The sequence below is a fragment of the Prionailurus bengalensis genome, chromosome E1 (genome assembly GCF_016509475.1).
Source record: "Prionailurus bengalensis isolate Pbe53 chromosome E1, Fcat_Pben_1.1_paternal_pri, whole genome shotgun sequence".
Lineage (NCBI taxonomy): Eukaryota > Metazoa > Chordata > Mammalia > Carnivora > Felidae > Prionailurus > Prionailurus bengalensis.
In genome coordinates this window covers 11718689-11743658 of record NC_057347.1, presented here as the reverse complement: position 1 = coordinate 11743658, position 24970 = coordinate 11718689, and the positions used below count along the sequence as shown (strand labels likewise).

Genomic DNA, 24970 nt, shown 5'->3' with positions numbered 1-24970 from the left:
TTGCTGACACCTGACACGGAAAATCACACAGTTATGGATCTGAGTTAGAAGGGATCTTAGTCACCCACTAGTCCAGGGGCTGACAAACTTTTTAACAAAAGGCCAGAAAATAAATATTTTCAGCTTTGTAGGCTGAGAAGCAAAACCTGGGATACCATGTAGACACTTATAGAACCATTTAAAATGAAGCTGTGTGGGGCGCCTGGGTGGCTCAATCAGTTGGGCGACCGACTTCGGCTCGGGTCATGATCTCGCAGTCCGTGGGTTCGAGCCCCGCATCGGGCTCTGTGCTGACAGCTCAGAGCCTGGAGCCTGTTTCAGATTCTGTGTCTCCCTCTCTCTCTGAACCTCCCCCGTTCATGCTCTCTCTCTGTCTCAAAATAAATAAAATATTTTTAAAAAATTAAAAAAAAAAAAAAATGAAGCTGTGTATACAAGTCAACAGCAACAACCTGACTTAAAAATGAGCAAAGGACTTGAACAGACACTTCTCAAAGGAAGATAGACAGATGTCCAATAAGCACGTGAAAAAATGCTCAGGGGACACAGATCAAAACAGTCCACACCCTTAAGGATGCCTATTATCGGGGCGCCTGGGTGGCTCAGTGGGTTAAGCAGCCAACTTCAGCTCAGGTCACCATCTTACGGTTCGTGGGTTCGGGCCCCGCGTGGGGCTCTCTGCTGACAGCTCGGAGCCCGGAGCCTGCTTCGGATTCTGTGTCGTCTTCTCTCTCTGTCCCTCTCCCACTGGTGCTCCTTCTCTCTCAAAAATAAATAAACATTAAAAAAAAAAAAAGGGACGGCCATCATCAAGAAATAATAATAGCAGGCACTGGCGAGGGTGCGGAGAAACTAGAAACCTTGAACAAGGCTGGTGGGAAGCTCAAACAGCGAGAAACGGTATGGCGGTTCCCCAGAAAAGCCAACCGCAGAACCACGGTATGCTCTTCGAGGTATGGAAGAATCAAGGGCAGGGCTGGCCCACGTCCACAGCAGCATGAGTCCGGGAGCCGACAGGTGACAGTGGCCCAAGAGCCCGTGCCCGGATAGATGGGTACACAAAACATGATATCCGCGTATAAGAGAGTATCATTCAGCCTCAAGAAGGAAAGGTAGTCTTTAAAAAGAAATTGAGAATCCTTTTGTTTTTTATTGGTTTTACTGAGATAGAATTGACATATCGCCTTGCGTGAGGTTAAGGCACACAGCGCGATGACTTCATGTACGCGTGTTATAAAATGATTAGCAAAATAAGGTGGGTTACACCTCCGTCCCCTCACATAGTGGTCGTGTGTGTGTGCGCGCGTGCAGTGAGGATTTCTAAGACCTACTCTGTTAGCAACTTTCAAGTATACGAGACGGTATTAAGCATATGGTCCTCATGCTGGGCATTAGATCTCCAGGACTTACTCGTCTTCTAACCGCAAGTTTGTCCCCTTTGAGCAACATGTCCCCCTACGTCCCCCACTCCCAGGGCCTGGCTCCCACACATCTACTCTCTGGTTCGACGAGTTGGATGCTTTGAGATCCCACATATGAGCGGAATCCCGCACCGTTAGTCCTCGTGTCTAGCTCATTTCACTTAGCATTGTGAAGCAGATTCTGACACGTGTTCCAACAGGGACGAACCTTGAGGATGTTGCGCTAAGTGAAATAAGCCAGACGCAAAAGAGGAAATACCGTCTGGTTCCACCTGCACCTAGAGGAGCTCGTGAGACGCAAAAAGGCAGGTGGCTAGTGGGCTTGGGCCTTTGGGGCACCGTTTGCCAACCCCTGAACTAGTTCAACAACTAGTTGGGAGGCAGAACAGAGAGGGTATGGGATTCATTCATTCATCCATTCACTCATTCAGTCATTCCGAAGGCTGAGAGTGTCTGCAGGCCCTCTGGGCAAAGGCTCCCCAGGGAAGAAAACAAAGGGAAAAATCAGTTAAGCTGGAGAGTGGCTAACAAGGCTGGACTGCGCCACGATCGATCGGGGCTGCGGAACAAGGAAGGAGCCTGTTCGGGCCTCCCTGCCGGCTGAGTTTTCCGAGTACTTGAGGGAGGAACCCCTCAGGAGAGGAAGGCTGGTGGGCAGCACAGGAGGCCCGAACATGCCCAGCAGCCAACGGGGAGTGCGGGTCTCGTAACCGGAGCAGACACGAATTGGCTGTTGCCGCCTACACAGCTTCTCTGCTGGGAGGGCACCTTCCTCCACACCCCTCCCCTTCCCTCCCCGCCCCCCGCCCCTCCCCCTCCCTTCCCCACATCCCTTCCCCTCTCCCTCCCTCTCCCTGCTTCAGCACCCCTCCAAGTGGGAACCCAAAGGGACGTCCGTCTCAGCTGCACAGTGAGAGAGGTTAGCACAGGAGGGCAAAGTAGCCCCTTGCAAATTGAAAACCCGGCCCGGTACGTGAATTCACTGCCCGGGCTCTGAACCCCTCCTGGCTCCCTCTTTCCTACCACATCACAGGTGTGCCCTGACCCCACAATCTTCCCCGACCTAACCCCACGGGCCACCCCACCTCAGCCCGTGCCCAGCCAGGCCAGGGACACCGAAGGATCACCGGGGGTGCATGTGCAGGTGACGGAGGCAGGCCCCCCATTTCATAGGAGCCCTGTGGTCGCATGCCGGTCAGGGCCAAGAGTGGGCTGTCTGGGCCAGACCCTCTCTCCCCGCCCCCAGCACCCCAGGCAGCCACGTCCCCATGGGTGAGCGCGGTGGGAGGGAAAGCCAGACCTCGCTGTAACCGCAGCAGAGTGAGTGAGGCCCAGGGGGGAGAAGGACAGGGCCAAGGAGCGAGCAACTCGTTTACGTGTCTGGTGCACTCCTCAGTGTTCAGGCTGCACTGGAGCCTCTGAGCCGTCCTGTGGCCTCTCTCTCCGGGGTCAGGGTTCAGCCGGCCTCCCAGGGCAGGCTCGGTCCACTCTGCATTGAGCCTGGGTGCTCACTGAGCCCCTCTGACAGAAATGAGGCAGCAGGAAGAGTCAGGGAAGGGGCCCTGCCAGGGGAAAGGGGGAGGTGACCCAGACACGGCCGGGGCCAGGTGAGGAACCCGGGTGTCATTCTTTACCGCACAGGGGAGCGGGATGGGGGTGCTAGGCAGGGCTGACACAAGTTGACGCCCGTTCCCACAGGATCCCCGAGGGCCTCCATGCCGCGTAATCCAGAGACAAGAAGGGAGAAGGGTAGATCTCAGAGGTGGACCCAGGGTATAGATCCCAAGTCCGGATCCCAGCGTAGATCCAGGATAGATCCCCAGGGGGGATCCTAGGTGTGCTGCTGGACCGAGCAGGGAAGTAACAACAAACAATTAAGGATGCCTCCCAAGTTACCGGCTTGAGCAAGGGGTGAGACAGAGGCTCCGTTACCAAGGTGGGCGGGAAAATGGGAAGTCGGCACTGAGACACAGACAGGCTCCCTGAGAGGGGCCAGCACGTCCGAGTCAGCTGGGTTTGCCTCCTGGCTCAACCGCTCACCAGCCTTGGCCCCCAGCTGACGCGTGGGCTCCCATACCCACCCCCAAAGGGTCGTGGTGAAGCATGGGGAGCCACGGTAGGAGCCCGGCACGGCTGCCCGAGCCTGGTGCTGGGGGATGGTAGCAATTCAGGGCACTGACGGATGCTTCTGGAGACACCTGGTCTGCTGCCTCTGGGCCGAGGGCCGTGGGGCCCAAGCCCTCCCCGGGCCACGTGCAGGCCCTGGTGGGGACCCAGCATGCACTGAGACCAGGGAGCCAGGACAAGGGCAAGTTCTCTCCAGCCCTCTACCCTTCCTCGGCCTCACCACAGTGACCGGCCCTCCTCCCGGCCCTGGGAGTGTGTGCCTGGAATCCAGAGAGCATCCCTGGGGCAGGGCTCACAGAGAAGCAAGCCCCCCATCTGCCAGAGGGGGCCTGGTCTCTCAGCTTGGGCTCAAACGTGCTACTGACTCCTGCCCAGCTGACGGCAGCCCAGGGCCCCCTTCCATTTTAAGGGGCGACACCCCACTCAGCACGGGTAGGCAAATAGGACCAACCCCCCTCCCTTGACCCCTCCTACACCCATGAACCCAGCCCAAGGTCGCACTGGCAGTGTGACCTCCTAAGTGAATGGGGTCTTTTCTCCCTAAGCTGCTGTCCAGAGTGAAGCGGCCTGGTCTCCCGCCCACATCAGGCTCCGTGAGCTGGAAAACCTTGAACAAACCATTGCTTCCTGCCAAGCCTCACTTTCTTCGTCTATACAATGGAACCCTTCTCTGCTCGGAGACTACAAATGTGAAAACGCTCCCTGGGGTCAGAGGGCCTGGAAGCTGGTCAGCACACGGGCCATGCAGGCCTGGAGGCACCCTAGGCAGGGCCTCGAGCCAAGCCCCTCGCCCCTCTGTGCAGGGAATAAGGCCTCTCTGGAGAAGTGTCTCCAGTGTCATTTAATCCAGGGCAGGGGCCACGCCCTCTCTGAAGACCAGGACCCTTGGGATAGCCATCCTGGCCTGGCCTGGAGTGGAGGAAGTAAGGAGATGACAGGCAGCCGGAAAGGCAAAGAAGCAAAGGCCACGAGTCAAATGGGGCATCACGCCCACGCCTCCCCTCCGCTCCCCAGGGCCCACAGGGGAAGGCAGGGCGTGGGGAACGTGGCGAGCGGCCGCCACTCGGCTCCCCAGTGATCGCTCCCACGTGGGGGCCGGGGCCACCAGGGCTTCTGATCTGTCATGACAAGTCGGACCTTGCAATTCTCCTGTGCCATCATCGCTCATTTTTACCAGCACCGCACGGGCCATGTTCAGTCCACGAGCCAGTGTGGCGCCCACAGCGGTTCTCACAGAGCAGTGGAGGTAGGACCCCGGGCTCAGGGGTGGCCTGCAGGGCACCGCGCCTCCTGTCTGAGCATCAGCACCAGCTCCCGCCACCAGGCCCGAGGGCAGCGCTTTATCATCTGGAATGAGTTCTCCTGGCAGGAAGGTAACACGTCAGGTCCAGACATGAGCTGAACAGCTTGCTGTAAAAAGCCTGCGTGAGGCCCAGTCCCCAAGTGTCACCTGCCTTCTGCCCTGACACTTCCTGGAGGGGACTCCTGCAGCAGCTTGGTCTACACATTGAGACTGGGGACCACCTGGCCTTGTCCGCGGTGCTCCTCCGTGCCTGCACCCCAGGCATGTGGCGCTGTCGCCTTCCTGGGGCCACGAGGACTCCTCTGCGGATGGGAGTCTGATGGCCCAGAGAGGGAGGGGGTGACTGCGTTCGGACGCAACGCTCCCCGCATCTGGATGCACCCACCCGCGTAACACTGCCTGCAGGGGCTGCCCCCTCAGGTGCCCTGGATGCCTCCAATGGAAATGGACTTTATCCGGTCGGTCGGCCCGGGAAGCGCTTACCAGTGCGAGCGCAGGACGTTCAGGAGCAAAATGGCAGCGCCCAGGGAGTAGCAGGCCAGGTAGGGGGATCGGAAGACCTTGCTCAGCTTGCGGGTTCTCTGTTCCCATCTCGCCACCTAAACGGTGCAGAGGAGAGAATAAGGCAACATAAGATGTTCACTGGGGAGAATCCCGGGGCCGAGGGGGAAGCGGGGAGCAGGTCTCTCTGTGCTCTAAAGCTCTGGAGCCCCCATTCCAAGGAGGGAGAATTGCATACAGCGGCTGCGTGTGGATCTCAGCCCGTCTGGACGGACCACAAGGGCCTTCTGGAAGCACACAACAAACACATCGAGCAGCAAAAAGAGACCTGGATCAGAAGACGCACGCCAGCCAGAGCAGGGCTCTGACCAGCCTCTGGGCCTTGCTCCAAACCCAGCATCCCGCCACACACATTCCCGACAGTCTCGGCACATGACACGGAAACAGAGAAGGAGCAGCCGGACAGAGACACACACAGGAGCTGGCGAACGAAGGGAGGCCAAGGGGGAATCACAGACCCAGCGCCTACGCCCGCCTGCAGGGCGCTCTCACCCCTGGGGCAACCCGCACCCTCGCCTCTGCTTCCCCAGCGCCCCCTGAGGCACAGACTTGCAAGTCTTTAATTTTAGCCACAGAATCCTTATTGTAGTTTTTCAAACGGATCCTATCTAGACTCTCAACTTTCAACAGCTAACAGCGGAGTGCAACGAACAGACGGCTCTGCTTGTCTCCAGGACCCCAGCCTCCTTCCGCACACATGCTGCCATTGGACTTCCATTGCACCTGCTGCCTGGTGGGGGAGGGGGGGGGCGCGGGGGCGGTGCAAAAAGGCAAATACACAGCAGGGGATGCTGCAGGGGAAGTGGCTGGGCGTCAGCGTGGTTGGTCTCTGGTTATGTGAGCCAGTCACCCACCTGGGCCCTGAATGTGTGTGTGCGTGTGTGTGTGTGTGTGACATATGGAGGGTCTTGAAGGTCCAGGGGGCCCTCTGTGGTCCTGGGATCCTACAGGAGGACCAGATCCTGGGGGCTGGTGGGGCCATTATCTCCATCACGGCCTCAGCAATGACTCTGTCTGCTGCCCAGTTCCACTTCCCAAACGGATCTGTCTTTCCCGGCAACTAATCAGTGAGACAGTGACTAGCAGATCAAGGCCACTGACTCTCTGACTCTCTCCCTAGAGGAGGCAGCTCCTGTCCTCAGATGTCCTGGGTGGTAGAGGGCTAGAGGGAGAGGGTGTAGGCTGGAGTTTACGGGAAGGAGGTAAGTGAGGTGGTTCCTGGGCCTTCCCCTCGATGGCAGATCCGCTGTTGCCATCACTATTCAGTTCTCCCAGAAGATAAACAAACCCTTTGTCCGGCTCCAGGCAGGCGGCCTCTGCTGACCCCACGGGAAGCTGGGGCCTCATTCGGAAAGGAAGGGTTGAGCGTTCAAGGGGCTGCGAGTGCACCACCCAGTGGCCTGCAGGTGGCCACAGGGGGCGCGGGGTCAGACTTCATACTTCTCATGGCCATTTCGAGATTTTTAAAAACATTTTCTGAGATAAAACTCAAAGCGTTTTTCAGCTGTACAACCATCGCCAGGGTCAAATTCCACAACACGTCCATCACCCCACACCGAAACCCTGCACCCATTAGCTGTCACTCTGCACCCCCTTCTCCAGCCCCTGGCAACCACGTATCTACTTTCTGTATCTGTGGATTTACCTCTTCTGGAAGTTTCACATAAACAGAACCTTGCGACCTTTTGTGTCTGGCTCACTTCACTTAGCATGATGTTTTTTGAGGCCCATCCACGTTGTGGCATGTGACTTTGTGACCGAATGATATCCCCTTGTGTGGACAGACCACATTTGGTTCATCCACTCAGCAGGGGATGGACATTTGGGTTGTTTCTGCCCTTTGGCCACTATGGATAACACTGCTGTGAATATCCAGGTAGCAGTTTGTGTGGACGTGCGTCTTCACTTCTCTCGGGTGCGTATCTGGGAGTGGAATCCCTGGGTCATAGGGTGAATCTCTTTTTGACTCGCTAAGGAGCTTCCAGAGTGTTTTCCTCAGCAGCTGCACCATGTTGCATTTCCACCAGCAGTGTGTAAGGGTTCCGATTTCTCCACGTTCTCACCGACACTTGCTACTTTCCATTTAAAAAAACTGTAGCCACTCTAGTGGGTGTGAAAGTCACACCATTTGAAATCCCCCCAAATAATAACATTGAACACCCACGGGCCGTTTGTGTGTCTTCTTTAGAGAAAAGTCTGTGCAAGTCCTTTGCCATTCTTTATATTGGGTTGATTCTCTTTTTGTTGATGAGCTGTATGAGTCTTTATATACTCTGGATACCAGCCCTTTATCAGATACATGATTCACAAATGTTTTCTTCTATTCTGTAGTCTTTACTTGCTTTATAATGTCCTTTTTTTTTAGTTAAAAAAATTTTTTTAACGTTTATTATTGAGAGACAGAGCATGAGCATGGGAGGGGCGGAGAGGGGAGGAGACACAGAATCCGAAGCAGGTTCCAGGCTCTGAGCTGTCAGCACAGAGCCCGACGCGGGGCTCAAACTCACAAACCGCGAGATCATGGCCTGAGCCGAAGTCGGACACTTAACTGAGCCACACAGGCGCCCCTATAATGTTCTTTTATGCACAAAAGACTTTTATGTTGACAAAGCACTTCGCCTTGTAGGATTCAACCCAACTCAACCAACTGATGTGTGCTCAGCACTGCACCAAGTACAGCCGTGGCTCAAAGACTCAGTAAACCGCCAGGCCGGCCCTCAGGAAGCTCAGCGTCTCCCAGGATAGCACATGGAGTAGAGTTTCCATCCGTGTGCCTGATCCCATAGAACGAAATCCAGCCAGGCAGATTTGCACTAAATCCAGAGGCTGTCTGGGGTGGTCAGACTTCAAGGCAGGTTGTGTGGCCTGCACAGGGTTCCTGCTGAAGGTCCCCCTGGAAGACACGGTCACCCTCCAAAGCAGCCGACCAAGGGGCACAGACCAAGGGGTAAAGAGAAGCCCTTTCGGCGTGACTGCCCGGCAGAAAAGTGGACGGAGGTGTCCTTGGCCAGAGGAAGCAGCCTGGCATCAAACAGGAACTCCAGACTCAAGCCACAAGGGTGGGCAGGACACCCGGGCAGAGGGAGCTCTGGTGGGAGGAGGAGGGCTGGTGACCATCCCAGAACCCTGGGGATGCCAAGAGGCTAATGATAAAAATCACAATAACCATGAATTCAAGCATCTCACAATTTTGAGTGCTTTTGCTTGAGCTCGCTTAACCCCCAAAACGAGCCTGCAGTGGGTGATATACGGCCCATTTACCTGTGAGGAAGCCACGGCCTCCCACTGGTGGGGTCACAGAGCCAGAAAGAGGAGCAGCAGAATGACCCCTTGGGCTCCTTCTATCCAGGGAAGGCCCCTCTCTCCACCCTGCCAGTTAGCCAGCTGTGGTTCAAATCCGCGATCTTTGGCACATCTGTTCCTTGTATGTGATTTTTTTTTTTTTCAACGTTTATTTATTTTTGGGACAGAGAGAGACAGAGCGTGAACGGGGGAGGGGCAGAGAGAGAGGGAGACACAGAATCGGAAACAGGCTCCAGGCTCTGAGCCATCAGCCCAGAGCCCGACGCGGGGCTCGAACTCACGGACCGCGAGATCGTGACCTGGCTGAAGTCGGACGCTTAACCGACTGCGCCACCCAGGCGCCCCAGCTTGTATGTGATTTTTAAGTTTACCGCTTTAAAGGCCATTGATTTTTTTCCTCCCAGTCAATGGGATTATGCTTTCAAAAGGACATGGAAACCTGTTAGAAATTACATAAGGGGTCGCGTACTTCTAGCTGAGGGGCTTGTGACCCTCCCAGCAAGCCCAGTCTGGAAAGCGCTAGACGGGGAATCGGGAACACTGCATGCTAGACTCAGAACTGCCCAGCGTGTTCTCCACGCTCGGGGAGGCGTTTCTCTCTCTGGAGCTGTTTGCCCAGCTGCAAAGGGAGGATGGAAGTGGCAGCAGGTGGCATTCTGTGCTCCTGGGGATGGCTCTGCCTCCCAGAAACCCGCCACGCACCGTACGGATTGCACAGACACAGCGCGGGCCACTGGCACATCCTACCGTGCAAAGGGACACTTGTCATCAACCATATGCTGAGCAAAAGGAGCCAGATGCCAAAGAGTGCCTTCTGCCTAATTCCATTTACGCGAGGTTCTAGACCAGGCGGAACCCACTACAGCGACAGAAGTCAGAGCGGTGGTTGCTGGGGCTGGGGGCTGGGGCTTGGGATGAGGGCTGGGGGCTGGGGGCTGGAGGCTGGGGGCTGGGGCTTGGGATGAGGGCTGGGGGCTGGGGGCTGGGGCTGGGGGCTGGGGCTTGGGATGAGGGCTGGGGGCTGGGGGCTGGGGCTTGGGATGAGGGCTGGGGGCTGGGGGCTGGGGGCTGGGGCTGGGGGCTGGGGCTTGGGATGAGGGCTGGGGGCTGGGTGCTGGAGGCTGGGGGCTGGGCGCTGCGGCCACGTGGGGCGCTGGACTGGAGGAGAGGGCGTGTGCGGAAGGAAATGTTCTATACCTTGATCAGAGTGGTGGTTACACAGGCACGCCCCTCGGTCAAGACTCAAACTGTATACCTGGAATGAATGAGTGCATTTTAGAGTATGTATACTATACCTCCATAGAGCTGCTTTTAAAAAATCCAATCCTTGTTGAATCTGAGCTCTAGGGTCAGACGAGAATGGCTGTCAGTGTCACATACCCTGGCAGACTCTTCTATGTGTGACCCCACGGGGTCCTGAGTTCAGCCTCTAAAGGAGGGGCCTTTTGGGCTGCCCGGGTGGCTCAGTGGGTTAAGTGTCCACTTTCGGCTCAGGTCATGATCTCGCGGTCCGTGAGTTCGAGCCCCGCGTCGGGCTCTGTGCTGACCGCTCAGAGCCTGGAGGCTGCTTTGGATTCTGTGTCTCCCTCTCTCTCTGCCCCTTCCTTATGCATGCATTCTCTCCTCTCTCTCTCTCTCTCTCTCTCAAAAATAAACATTTTAAAAAATAATAATAAAGGAGGGGACGCTCCCCTGTTTCTGTGGGGCTCACTGGATGTGTCCAGGATGCACACCGGACCCCGGCCCAGAGCCCACACTCCTCACTTCTATAACCATAGCACACTCCTGGGTGACCAGGAAGAGGGTCCATTCTTCAGCCCTGCAAACCAAGGGCTGGGAAGGGCCTAGACGAGTACTCAGGCTTCTGGACTCCCAGGCTGGACCCTCTGCCAGGCCTTGGCTCTTCTGGGGATGATGGAACGTCTTTCCTCCGAAGGCCCTTTGGGGACCACATGGCCACCTCTGATCTCCCAGGTGGCCCTCCACACCCGCCCCTTCACCTGGGGAACAGTGGGGTAATAAATGTGCTTTCTGAGCAATCTAATAACCAAAGGTGGCAGACCCCGGGACCAGGCAATGTGGGAAAGAGGAAACGAGGAGTCCTATGAATAACTACTATCTGCCTTTCGGTCAGCCTGTGTTAGATTGGGCTGTTATTTCAAGGCAATCAATAAATCAGCAGCCAGTGGCCTTGCTGAAGCCAAGGTTAATTTGCCTCCCTGCCTGGCAGCCCCACCTTCCCTTCCTCGGGCGCCCAGCTGCACACTTCATCCAATTAAGGGGCCGGAAGCAGTCAGCGCAGCTCGACTGCAGGGGGCTGGACGCCAGGGGCCGAGCTGTAGAATGACGCAGGTCACTGTCCCGCGGGCTGGACGGGTGGGCGTAGGCACAGGAGGCAGAATGACCAAACGCTCTGCTGTCACCGTTCCTGGCGTGGCTTGTCTTCTAGATTTCCAGAATCCCCCAAATGGAGATGGGCGTTCCCAGCCCTCCCCTACTCTATGCCCACGCTCCCTCCTCCTGAAGTTGCCAGATAAACACAGGGCCCCCCAGGTAAATCTGAATTTCAGATAAACAGCAAATAATCTGTAGCATAGGCTGTCCCAAATGTTGCCTTTGCTGTTTACCTAAAACCCAAACTGAACTGGGGCTCTGTGCTTGTGTTTGCCACATTTGGCAACCCTGCCTCTCCCACGCCCCTGAGCAAGGGTCACCAGGCTCAGCTCTGTAACGGGGAAGCCTTCCAAAGTGTTGATTCATTTTCTGTTTTTTTGCAAATGTGTCCCGCGGGCTCTGTGCCGGGGCAGAAGAAACAGGACGTGGGCGGGTGGAGCAAGAATGGAAGGGGATGGAAATCCAGGGGCACAAGTCACAATTCCTGACCGCCCCCAGCCGGCTGTGCGTCTGCAGGCAAATCACGGCTCTACCTTAACCCACTCAGCTGTGAAGTACAAAAAATAAGGTAGTAAATCCCTTCTCCACCTCCCAGTATGGTGGGCGGGCCAGAGCACGTATGGACGAAAGCATGCCAGCCCTATAGCCTCGTCCGGGTGGAAGAGACTGTCTCTCCCTCATGTCTCTGGCCCCCGGAGCAGGTTGGCATCTTTTATACTCCTGCGCCCCTTCCCCACCCACCCACCCAATGGTGCTGATGACGATGCTGGGTCTGGCCTGAAAGGAGGCAGCTCCAAAGTCTGTCCCCAGAAGTGAGCACCCGTACCTCCCAATAGGGTGTACGCTTCTTTCTGCCACTTTCCGGGGCTTCGTTCTTGGTATCCCTTGCAGTAGCATCCGGTGGCTCAGACAGAGGTTGCAACTGGAAGCCCAAGAAGCGTTTGGGTCAAACTCACAGAACTTTAAAAACATGTGACCCGACAACAGTTCACCATGCAGAGTTTTCCCGTTTAAAGCCTGGCATCCGGTCTGAGGCGAAAAATCTGGACAAGGAGGCCACGCCCGCGCACGGCAACCCTTCGAGAGGCTGCGCGGCCTACTTCCGGGCAGATGGGGCGGGCGCGGCGGTCCGGGGCGCGGCGGGCTGCATGCAGGTGAGCTGCTGGCCGCTGGCAGCCTGCGCGTGTGTGTGAGCAGAGTTACACGAGGCGCACGCCAGGGCCGTGCCTGTGTGTGTTGCCCACGCGCCAGGACTCCTCACACGGCCTCCAGCAGGCACACCACGGTGACTTCAGACGTCAGGCCTGCAGCGCGTAAGCCCGGCCCGCCGTGTGCCCCTGAGAATGACGGCCCTCTTAGCTGCAAAGATAACCCTCATCGGCGTCCACAGGGAAGGAGAACTCTGCCTTCAGCAAGTCCCCGAGACAACGGGATGTGTTTCAGCCAGGAGCCACAGCATCGCACGGCAACGTGTCCCTCCCACTCAGACCCAAAGCCTGCTGGGTTTAAGGCCCAGGGAGCAGAGGCGCGAGCGCGGAACTAGGAACGTCAGTGACTCTCGACCTGGAAGTCCTGTGTGTGTAAACCATCAAGGTCGGTGCCAAGCTCAGCAGGCCTGAGAGCCATGGGCTCTTTACAGACCGAGTGCCCTTGAGCCACTCCCTCCGCTTGAAATATGAAGAGTGCCTACCACAGAGAGTTGTGAGATTATAGCAGATCTGCATGATTGCTCAGCCCGGGGCCAGATAAGAATGCGTCCTCGGGAGATCCTTACTCGGGGATGCTGGTAGGCCAGTGGCACCTGCTAGAACCAGGGGGTGCCAGGACCTGCCAAGCATCCTGTGACTGTCTGAGTATCTCACTGGGAACACGGTGGGTGTGGGTGACAACAGCTGAGAAGAAGGGCTGTGGCCACAAGGGATAGAGAGAGGGACATCTGGGATGTGTTTTCAATTTTTTTTTTTTTACGTTTATTTATTTTTTTTGAGACAGAGAGAGACAGAGCATGAACGGGGGAGGGGCAGAGAGAGAGGGAGACACAGAATCCGAAACAGGTTCCAGGCTCCGAGCGGTCAGCACAGAGCCCGACGCGGGGCTCGAACTCACGGGCCGCGAGATCGTGACCTGAGCCGAAGTCGGCCGCTTAACCGACCGAGCCACCCAGGCGCCCCTGGGATGTGTTTTCAGACAGACCAGGGCAAGTCTCCAGCTCTGGAAGGCTATGAGAAGCATCCTTCAGGAGCACCCGGTGGCTCAGTTGGTTGAGCGTCCGACTGTTGATTTCGACTCAGGTTATGATCCCAGGGTTGTGGGATCGACCCCCACGTCAGGCTGAGCATGGAGTCTGCTTAAGACTCTCTCCCTCCCTCCCTCTCTCTCTCTCTCTCTCCCCCTGTGCCCCTCCCCCACTCGCGCACTCAGGCACCTGCACGCACTCTCTCTCTCTAAAACAAAAGAATAAAAAAAATATCCTCCCACTCAATCCGCCCACCTATCCACACACCCACCCCCACCCACCATCTACTCATTCACGCCCCCATCTACCAATTCATCCAAATTGACTGGGGATCTACTATAGACCAGATGTGGTGTTAGACAGTAGAATGTTTTGAAATGAAAACGGGGAGAAAGCCATACAAAGTCATTCATAACAAATGGTGCCTGTTTTCGTGTAAAATGTGTAATTTCATAATGATAATTAAAGTCAAGGATGCCTCAATCACTGAAAGCACCGGCACCTGACCCCCCTTCCTCTGGGAGTCCACAGACAAAAGCAAGGGCCATGGGAGGAGACTCTCAGACTCCACGCTGGGGCCTCGAGAGCCATCTCTCCGACTTGATGAGGACCTTTTCTGGACACATACCTGCCTCTCAAATTTCCTACATGTCCTTGCAGTGAGGGCCCCTGAGGGTGGATTTTTGAAATACGCCATTTGAGGTGAGATAGAGGCTTTTTCACTAGATGACCAACCGTTAAGCGTTCATCATGGCGGCCGACGGGACAGGACACTGGCGAAAAGCATTGGGTTCTGGGTTCAAACACGAACGAGGGCAGATCACGTTCCCTCTCTCTGCCTCAGTTTCCTGACCTGCACGGTGGAGCTGTACACGATCACATAACACGCTATCGCACAGCATTGCTGTGAGGATGAAGTGAGTTAATGCACACAGAACGCTTGGAGCACACGTCTGGAGCGTGGCAAACTTTCAGATGTTAGCAATGCTGTTTGTTTTCATTCTGATGTGGGCAAGTGGGGAGTTGAAAGACCTAAAGAAGGCCTGGCTGTCGGCCTGACAGGCCACCACCATGCAGATGAAGAAAGGCTGATGGCTCAGTCAGTTGAGCCAAATGTCCCAGATCATCCCAGCCACAACCAGGACCTTCTCATACCTCTGAACTCCTGGCACATGCTCACTGAGGAAGTTTGGGCCTGGCTTAACCGTCCGAATGGCATCCCACCTCTTATCTGTACCTAGTGTTGTGTCCGGCACAGAAAGGACCCCAGTGACCACTGGGGTTCGTGAATGATGAATGCGTGAATGTACGAAAGCTCAGAGGCCTTCAAGCCAACATGACTGGTGAGCAGCTTCTCTGACCTTCTCTCTGACCTGCTTCTGCCCGTCCTATAGACGGACTCCGTGGGGCCCACACAGGCGGTTCCATCTAAAACTGAGCAAGGGCGGGGCGCCTGGGTGGCACAGTCGGTTAAGCGTCGGACTCTTGATCTCGGCTCAGGCCATGATCTCACGGTTCATGAGTTCGAGCCCTGCGTCACTCAGCGATGATGGTGTGGAGCCGGCTTGGGATTCTCCTTCTCTCTGCCCTTCCCCAACTTGTTCTCGTTCTCTCTCCTTCTCTCTCAAAATAAATAAACAAACTTAAGTATAAATGAGCAAGGGCTTGGAAGGGCCAGGAGGGATGGGAAGCCACTGACTGGAAGCTGATGGAGGTGGGGGGAGAGGGAGGGCCCATGAAGAAGGGAGGGTCCAAAGGCCCTGGAGGAAGACAAGGCTGCCCAGCCCCAGGGAGCCCTGGGCTGCCCACATCTGCCCTTCCCTGACACCCAGCTCCACCTGGTCCTATAGGTGCACACAGCCCTGGCTCCTTTGTGAGCCCCACCCCCTTCTGACCAGAGCACCCTCTCAGTCCTTGGAACCCTAAGCCTGGGCCAGCCACCCTTCCACGACACAGAACCAGCGGCACAGGGTCGCATCCAATGGCTTCCATAGCTACACGCCCTTTCAGTGCTGCCCACAACCTCATGCAGTCATTACCTGCTCACTGGACACTGCCTACCGGCTTCTCGAGTGAATAAATCAATTCCGAGGTACATCCGGGACTTTCCCCCTTGCAGTGAATTCGCTTCTGGACTTGACTGCCTGAGAGAGGGTCCCCGAGCCATACTCTGGAAGCCGGGGCACAAAGCTTTTTATTAACCTGACACAGGCCGCCCACCCCCAGGCAACCTGCAAAATTGCAACCCAGCAGCACGACCGTCACACCTGAGGGGCCCGTGGCACACAGAAGGTCTCCTGCCTGAGCGTGAGACCATTTAATGTTTTATAAAAACAAAGCAATCACTAAAACTCAAAAAACAAAATGAAGGGACCTAACTATATATGAAATTGTTTTCAAGCAATTTAAAACAGTATTTTGGGGGTGCCTGGTTGGCTCAGTTGGTTAAGCGTCTGACTTCGGCTCAGGTCATGATCTCATGGTTTGCGAGTTCAAGCCCCGTATTGGGCTCTGTGCTGACAGCCCAGAGACTGGAGCCTCCTTCAGTTTCTGTGTCTCCCTCACTCTCTGCCCCTCCATGACTCATGCTGTCTCTATATCTCTCATAAATAAATAAACTTAAAAAAAATTTAGAGAAAACATAGTATTTTGACCAATCCTCCCTCATGCAATAAAATAGCCTAAGGACAAAAAGCCCCAGAAAGAAACTCTAAACTGCACCCAGTAAACATATTGTTAGCAATAATATAGGTATTGTTATTTTGACTATATATAAATTATGTTAACATATTTAGGAGCCAGACTTCCCCTATAAGAGAAGAGATACAAAAATAAAATCTCTAAAGTTAAGCAAAAACTTTCAGAGTGGGAATACCAGTATGAACTTATGATTTCTTTCTTTCTAAAAACTTCATTTTTCCTAGCTTGATCCACAAAACACGCCTCTCCATTTGCAATGAGCACCTGTAGCATCCAGATTGTGGTCTCTAAATATCATTTTCCACTAAAAGTCACCAGAGCTTCTTGGTTCAAAGGCCAATTCCAAGTCTATAATAGGAAACGTACAAGATGTTGAATGCGGGAATAGAAACTGACAAAGATGCATGCAGAAATGTCAGAACACTGACGAAAACTTCAAGTTGAAATATGTCAAATATATGCACACACACACACACACACACACACACAGAAATCATCAATCTCTTTGGAGCTTACTAGGACACTGACACAGTATTCTGAAACCTGGTTTTTATTTATTTATTTTTTTTAATTTTTTTTTTCAACATTTATTTATTTTTGGGACAGAGAGAGACAGAGCATGAACAGGGGAAGGGCAGAGAGAGAGGGAGACACAGAATCGGAAACAGGCTCCAGGCTCTGAGCCATCAGCCCAGAGCCTGACGCGGGGCTCAAACTCACGGGCCGCAAGATCGTGACCTGGCTGAAGTCGGACGCTTAACCGACTGCGCCACCCAGGCGCCTCTGAAACCTGGTTTTTAAAAGGGGAAAAATTAAGCATTCATCCTGCTGTTGCTAAGTGCACTTCATTTCAGGGTAACCAAATCACTGATGAGGAAAAGTTTCTATGTACAGAAGAATCACAGCTAATAAATGCAAGAAGAGTGACAGGATGAAAACACCACCATTTTGCAACTCCTAAATGAGATAAGGACCCAGGTGACATGCAATACGACAAAAAACCATCAGGAAACATGGGGGGTCTTGACAGTGGAGGGCCAGGATGACCTCTGGAATCCACTGGCCAATCTCTGTCACTCGAAGAGGGGCTCCCAGACAGGACACAACAGGAAGTGTGAGGCTCAACAGCAGGGCCATCAGTAGGGCAAATAGTCCAATACTGGCAACTTCATGTATTTCTTTTTTTTTTCCCAAAGTTTATTTATTTTTGGGACAGAGAGAGACAGAGCATGAACAGGGGAGGGGCAGAGAGAGAGGGAGACACAGAATCGGAAACAGGCTCCAGGCTCCGAGCCATCAGCCCAGAGCCCGACGCGGGGCTCGAACTCACGGACCGCGAGATCGTGACCTGGCTGAAGTCGGACGCTTAACCGACTGCGCCACCCAGGCGCCCCTACTTCATGTATTTCAAATGAACATGCAGCACATTCTATAAAGGATCCTCTAGATCCATCCATTTATAGGAAAGAACATGTTAAAGCAGAAGAACATGTTAAAAAGCATCACAAAGATATAATCACCCAAACCCAGAAAAGTCTGCTGGACAAATGACTCCGTTTCTTCAATAAATAAATGACATAGAAAGAAGGGATGGGATACTACTCTAGATTATAAGGGATTTAAGAATGCAACCAAATGCAAGGTAGTTCTTATTCGGATCCCGATTCTAACACACCAATTGTAAAGAGATACTTTTTTTTTTTTTTTTAACATTTATTTATTTTTGAGACAGAGAGAGACAGAGCATGAACGGGGGAGGGGCAGAGAGAGAGGGAGACACAGAATCGGAAACAGGCTCCAGGCTCTGAGCCATCAGCCCAGAGCCCGACGCGGGGCTCGAACTCACGGACCGCGAGATCGTGACCTGGCTGAAGTCGGACGCTTAACCGACTGCGCCACCCAGGCGCCCCTAAAGAGATACTTTTAAGACAATCAGAGAAAACTGAACCTGGGATGAGTATTACATAATATTAAGATATCGTCCTCTCTACTTCCAGCCAAGATGGGTGGAGTTTAGCCTCTCACATGAAACAACCAAAAAACAGATAAATACACAATAGATTTCCAGACACCAGACATGAAGGAATGAAGGACACTGATTTAAACTCAACCACATCAATAATCACATTAAATGTTAATGGCCTAAACATCACAATTAAAGACAGATCATTGGATTGGGGGGGGGGGGGAAGCAAGATCTAACTATATGCTGGCTACAAGAAATATACTTTACTTATAAGGTTAAGAAGTAAAACCATGGTATGAGAGACACCAGGCTCACACTGGTCAAAAGAAAGCTGGAGTGTTATGTTATTTTCAGGTGTACAATTCTGTCCACTACTCGGTGCCTGTCACAACGTGTTAATTATACTGGAATTTTTAAAATAAGCAAATAGATCATTTTTTAAAAGAAAGCCAGCATATTATATTAATATCAGACAAAGTAAGTTTCAGGGCAAACATTCATACCAGGATAAAGAAGATTTCGTCAGAATGAACCAAGAGGACATAACAGTATGTTCTAGGACCACAATGGAATTAACTAGAAATTAATTACATAAAGATCTCTAAAAAAATTCCCAAACGTTTAGAAACTAAGTAACACACTTCCAAAAAACCACATGAGAAAAACAAGAAACCAAGAGGGAAATTGGAAAGATTTTTGAACTGAATGAAAATTAAAAAATAAAAACCGACCATAACAAACCCTGTGGGACAGCCCTAACGCTGCACTTGGGTCAAATTTATAGCACTGAACATCTCTATCAGAAAGAGAAGAGGGGCACCTGGGTGACTCAGTCGGTTAAGCGTCCAATTCTTGATTTTGGCTCAAGTCATGATCTCATGGTTCATGAGTTCAAGCCCTGCATCGGGCTCTGTGCTGACAGTGCGGATCCTGCCTGGGATTCTCTCTTTCTCTCTCTCTCCCTCTCTCTCTGCCCCTCCCCTATATGTGCTCTCTCTCTCTCTCTCTCTCTCTCTCTCTCTCTCAAAATAAATCAATACAATTAAAAAATATATTTTTTAAAGAAAGAGAACAAAGTCTGAAATCATTAGTCTCAGCCACCTTAAGAAACTAGACAAAGGAGAGAAAATAGAAACCATGTCAGTGTAATTTTGGAGTGGAAATCAATGAAATAGAAATTAGAAAAACATTAGAGAAAAGTCAGTGAAACCAAGCAGGTTTCCTGTGAAGACCAATAAAACCTCAATCCAGACTGATGTTGGAAAAAGAAGACACAAATTATCAATACAATGAAAGAGGTGACATCACGACAGAGTCTGCGGATGTCAAAAGGGAAATAAAGGAACATGTGAACAGCTTTATACCAATAAGTTCGACAGCTTAGAAAAAAATGCATATATTCCTTGAAAAACACAAATTACCAATGCTCACTCAAGAAAAAAAGTATAGGGGCATCTGGGTGGCTCAGTCGGTTAAGCGTCCGACTTCAGCTCAGGTCATGATCTGCTGGTTTGTGAGTTCGAGCCACGAGTCGGGGTCTGGGCTGACGGCTCAGAGCCTGGAGCCTGCTTCCGATTCTGGGTCTCCCTCTCTCGCTGCCCCTCCCCCGTTCATGCTCTGTCTCTCTCTGTCTCAAAAATAAATAAACGAGGGTCGCCTGGGTGGCGCAGTCGGTGAAGCGTCCGACTTCAGCCAGGTCACGATCTCGCGGTCCGTGAGTTCGAGCCCCGCGTCGGGCTCTGGGCTGATGGCTCAGAGCCTGGAGCCTGTTTCCGATTCTGTGTCTCCCTCTCTCTCTGCCCCTCCCCCGTTCATGCTCTGTCTCTCTCTGTCCCAAAAAAAATAAAAATAAAACGTTGAAAAAAAAAATTAAAAAAAAATAAATAAACGTTAAAAAAAAAATTAAAAAAAAAAAAAAAGACAGACGAATAGATCACCGGCACAGAACAGAGCGTCTAGAAATAAACCCACGCATCTAAGGTCAACTGATCTGTGGCAAAGTGCAAAAGGCAATTGGGTGGGAAAGGAGAGCGTTTCAACAAGCGGGCCTGGAAGTCACAGGCGAGAGTGAACTTCCAACCGGAACTCAGACCTCAGGTACAAAAATGACCTCAAAATGGGTTATAAAGCCAAACGGAACACCCAAGGCTATAAAAGTTGTGGAGGGAAGCATACTAGAAAATCTTTATGACTTCTAGTTAAGGCAGTGACTTCTTAGGTTACAACAGGAAGCGTGATTCACGAAGGAAAAAAAGTCGCTCAACAGGACGCTAAGGGTGAGGTCCCTGGTGGGAGGGCCACCCCACCGTTCCCTCCAGGTCCGTGAGACCTTGGCACGGGTCTGGCTTAGCGAGTGGCTGCGGGTCCTGGAGTCCTCTCTCCCCACATGACCGCGGCGCCTAGGACACAGTCTCCCCTGTGTGGGACGAGTGCTCATGAAGGCGGTGGACACTTGCTTTCCTGTCCCCTGCCGGTGACTCCACACAGCAGCCCTATGAGGGGTGTACACCTGGATGCCTGGCCCCCGAGGGCCACAAACCCAGGAGTCACCTTCACGGCACCCCCTCCCCGACGTGGACTCCAAGCCTCTGTCCTTGGCTTCCCCTAAATACTTAAGCCAAGTCCAAAGTCCCCAGAGTTACCTGGGAGACAGCCAGCACCCCTGGTCCCACGTGGGGGCCCGGGACACTTGTCACTCTCTGTCAAGAACTCGCACTCCAGGGGAGCCTGCGTGGTTCCATCGGTTAAGCGTCTGACTTCAGTTCATGAGTTCGAGCCCTGCGTTGGGCTCTGTGCTGACAGCTGGGAGCTTGGAGCCTGCTTCGGATTCTGTCTCCCTCTCTCTCTGCCCCTCCCCCGCTCATTCTCTCTCTCTCTCTCTCTCTCTCTCTCTCTCTCTCTCTCTCTTTCTCTCTCTCTCTCTCTCAAAAATAAATAAGCATTAAAAAAAAAACAGAGCTCGCACTCCAGGGGCGCCCCCGCTCGAGGCTGGGAGGAGGGGTAAGGGTGAGCTCCCATGAGTTTAGAGAGGGCCCTAATGGCATGGGGCCACATTCCCCTCACAAGGCCTGTAACACCTGGGGACCCCATGCCCAGGAGAGACTTCGCAGCTCGCCCCCTGCGTTGGCCGCCTGTGGCAGAATCAGCTCTTCCTCTGAGAAGGGGTTGATGCTCTCTGTACCTGAGGGAGAAGCACAAGGCCGGCACCCCCAAACCCACGGGCAATCCGCCCTTCGGCAGTGCTAAAACCAGGCCCTTGCAGGACAGGGGGCAGGTAAGACCCGCCTCCAAGCCCGGGGATGCTCACAGAGAGAATCTGGAGCTGCCCGGGACTGGACAGCAACACTGTATTGGGCTACTTTTCCTGTATCTGTCCAAGTTCCCAAACGAGATCGCTGAGCTGCTGTTTACGATGACGGCCCCATCCTGAATGTTGGGCCAGTGCTGCCCTCGAAAGAAGGAGACGGCAACAATAAACAACGCGATTCAAGAATAGGCAGAGGACTTGGATAGACATTTCTCCAAAGAGTGGCGGAAAAAGCACAAGGAAAGGTGCTCAACATCACTAATCATCAGCGAATCAAAGCCATGGTGAGATACCACCTCCCACCTTGGGATGGCCACCATCAAAAATCAGAAAGTAACCAGCATTGGCCAGGACGTGCAGACAAACTGGCAACCTTGTGCCCCGTTGGCTGGAAAGTAAATTGATGCGGTTGCCATGGAAACCATCTGGCGGTTCCTTTAAAAATTAAAAACAGGGGCGCCTGGGTGGCTCGGTCGGTTAAGTGCCTGACTTCAGCTCAGGTCACAAGCTCACAGTTCATGAGCTCAAGCCCCACGTCAGGCTCGGCACTGAGTACAGAACCTACTTGGGATTCTCTGTCTCCCTCTCTCTGCCCCTCCCTCACTCACGCTCTCTCTATCTCAAAACAAATAACACTTGAAAAGATTTTATAAAAATTAAAAACAGGATTACCATATGATCAGACACCCAAAGGAATTTGAAGCAGGATTTGCAGCGCCTGGGTAGCTCAGTCGGTTAAACGTCCGACTTCGGCTGGGGTCAGGATCTCACAGTTCGTGGGTTCGAGCCCCGAGTTGGGCTCTGTGCTGCCAGCTCGGAGCCTGGAGCCTGCTTTGGATTCTGTGTCTCCCTCTCTCTCTGTTCCTCCCCCACTGGTGCTCTCTCTCTCTCTCAAATAAATAAAGATTTTAAAAATTTAAAAAAAGAATTTGAAGCAGGATCTTAAAGAGTTATAATGTTATTCACAACAGCTAACATGTGGAAGCAACTCAAGGGGCCACTGACTGATGAGCGGATAAGCAAAATGTGGTATCTCCATACGATGGAGATCATCCTTAAGGAAGAAAATTCTGCAATGCACTACAACGTGGATGAACATGCTTGAGGACGTGATGCTAAGTGAATAAACCAGACCCAACAGGACAAACGCCATACGATTCAACTTATCTCAGGTACCTAGAATCGTCAAATTCAGGGACAGAAAGCAGAAGGGCGAATGTTTTTAATACCATGAACTGTACACCCAAAAAGCGGCGAAGATGGTAACCTTCCTGTTACGTGCATCTTAACGCAATTTTTTTCATGTTTCTTTTTGAGAGAGACAGAGTGCACCTGGGGGAGGGGCACAGAGAGGGAGACACAGAATCTGAAGCAGGTTCCAGGCTCTGAGCTGTCAGCACAGAGCCCGATACGGGGCCAAAGTCAGACACTTAACCGACTGAGCCGCCCAGGCGCCCCCCCACCTTAACACAATTTTTAAAAAGAGAGAGAAAAAAGATATTAGGAAAAACGTTTTAAAAAGAAGGAAGGAGAGAGGGAGTCCCTGCGGGCCAGCTCTGAGGTGAGAACCCTTGCTGCCTGCCTAGTTCCCATGACAAGAACTTGGAACAGCCCGGGGTTGGACAGCGACACTCTATTTGGCTACTTTTCCTGTTCCGGGGCCTTGGATCCTCTGCCTCCCCTAGTCCTGCTGCTGACAGCCCCAAGAGGGCAGACCCCATCCCTGCAGGTCCCCGGACCCCATGCCCTCAGGGTGACGAGGGCCAAATGCAGAAGTCACCTGGCCAGGGAAGGGCACGTCCACCCAAAACACCTGCCCTTCCCCACATCCAACCCCACTCGGGAGACGCAAGCCGCCCCAGGTACCAGCAGATTCCGGAGCCCTCTCCCTGCACTGGCCCCCAACAGGATCACTGTACAACTCACCACGCTCTGCCTCGTGGCCACGTCTCCCGCCCTGATATTTGTCTGGGGAAAGGGGGAAGTGGGAGGGAGGAAAGGAAAGCCCTGAGGCTCCGCTCCTCTGAGAAGCTGACAGCCTTCTGGAGGGCTGCAGCCCTGGCCCAGGGAGGGTGGGGAGGACGGACAACCTGGGTTCAAATCCGGACTCTACAGTGGGACCTTGAACAAGGCACTCCACCCACTCCCACGGAGCCTGCTGCATTTGGGACATGGACGGGGCTGAGTGCTGGGCCCCTCCCGCCACCCTGCCTTCCAGGGGGCTTGGGCCACATTTGTTGACTTGGAAGATGGTCCCACTTGGGTGGGACCTCATCCTGGCATCCAGTCTGCTCTCAGGAGGGGACAGCCTGGCTGCAGGAACCCATAGGGTAGCCCACCCCGTCTGATCTGCTCTCCCTGTCCATCCCTGCACCATGGCAGAGGGAGGACACTAAAGGAATGCCACCTGTGCCCACCTTGACAGGAAGCAGGGAGGACACCCAGTTCACCATGAGACAGCCCCTGGAACTCTTGTCAGTCACTCGACACACCACGTGGCTTCTCATAAGAAGACGGCCACCATGTGTCCCGGGGAGCCCGGGGCCAGGGCAAAGGTGGACTTATATATCTCAAAAACACAGCCCTCGCTTAAGCAGACCAAAAATCTATTTTTAAATTTTACTTAATATATACACTAAAGGGGTAGGAAGAGGTAATTACCTTATCAAAAGATCCACTATGAGATCCATCTAAATAGATGCACTTTCCTACCAGACTTACAATGCTTGATTTAGGATCTTTTTAAAAATTTATTTCAAATCGCAGGGCCTGGGGGGCTCAGTAGGTTAAACATCTGACTTCGGCTAAGGTCCTGATCTCGCAGTTCATGAGTTCGAGCCCCGCATCGGGCTCTGTGCTGACAGCTCAGAGCCTGGAGCCTGCTTCGGATTCTGTGACTCCCTCTCTCTCTGCCCCTCCCCCATTCGTGCTCTGTCTCTGTCTCTCAATAATAAATAAACGTTAAAAAAAATTTTTTTAATTTATTTCAAATAAAACAAGGCCCACCTGTACAAAGCTGCTGGAAAAATAGCCCAGGAGTAGCTCTCCAACTACTAACCAAACACACTGTAAAATCTAGTCTGCCTTCTTTGGTCAATATTTACATGGACTTCAGCCTGACTCAGAAAGGAAATTTGAAAGTATTTGGTTGGAGGCCAGAGTGGTTGTCTGGATACGCAGGGTTTCAATCGCAGCTGGGGCCTTTCCTGGGAATCTTAGGTGGGGCCAGGTGTGGAGATACAACATCAACATCAACATCAACATCACTATAATAATATTAACAGTTACGGTCAGCCAGCCTTTTTTCTTTGTTTTGGTTTTTTCTTTTTGAAATAATATTAATTTTAATCAGAAGAGAGGTTTTTTTAGGTCAGATTTATAGACTTAAAACTAAAACTCACATACAATGGAAATGTACCCTCTTTAGGGCACCTCGGTGGCTCAGTCGGTTAGACAACCGACTTCGGCTCAGGTCACCATCTCGCGGTTTGTGAGTCCGGGCCCCGCATCGGGCTCTGTGCTGATGGCTCGGAGCCTGGAGCCTACTTCGGATTCTGTGACTCCCTCTCTCTCTGCCCCTCCCCCGTTCGTGCTCTGTCTCTCTCTGTCTCTCAAAAATGAAAAAACGTTTAAAAAAAAAAAAAAAGAAAGA

At 52.9% G+C, this 24970-nt stretch overlaps 1 protein-coding gene across 4 annotated transcripts in view; it reads right to left on the bottom strand.

The window, feature by feature from the left end:
- The window catches only part of PEMT (phosphatidylethanolamine N-methyltransferase), an 85549-nt gene that overhangs the window by 14103 nt on the left and 46476 nt on the right, over positions 1-24970 (bottom strand). For all 4 annotated transcript variants that reach the window (XM_043583330.1, XM_043583328.1, XM_043583329.1 and 1 more), the window contains exon 3: positions 5335-5450. In XM_043583330.1, coding sequence (XP_043439265.1) covers positions 5335-5450 — 116 coding nt within the window. The remainder of the gene's footprint in view (positions 1-5334; positions 5451-24970) is intronic.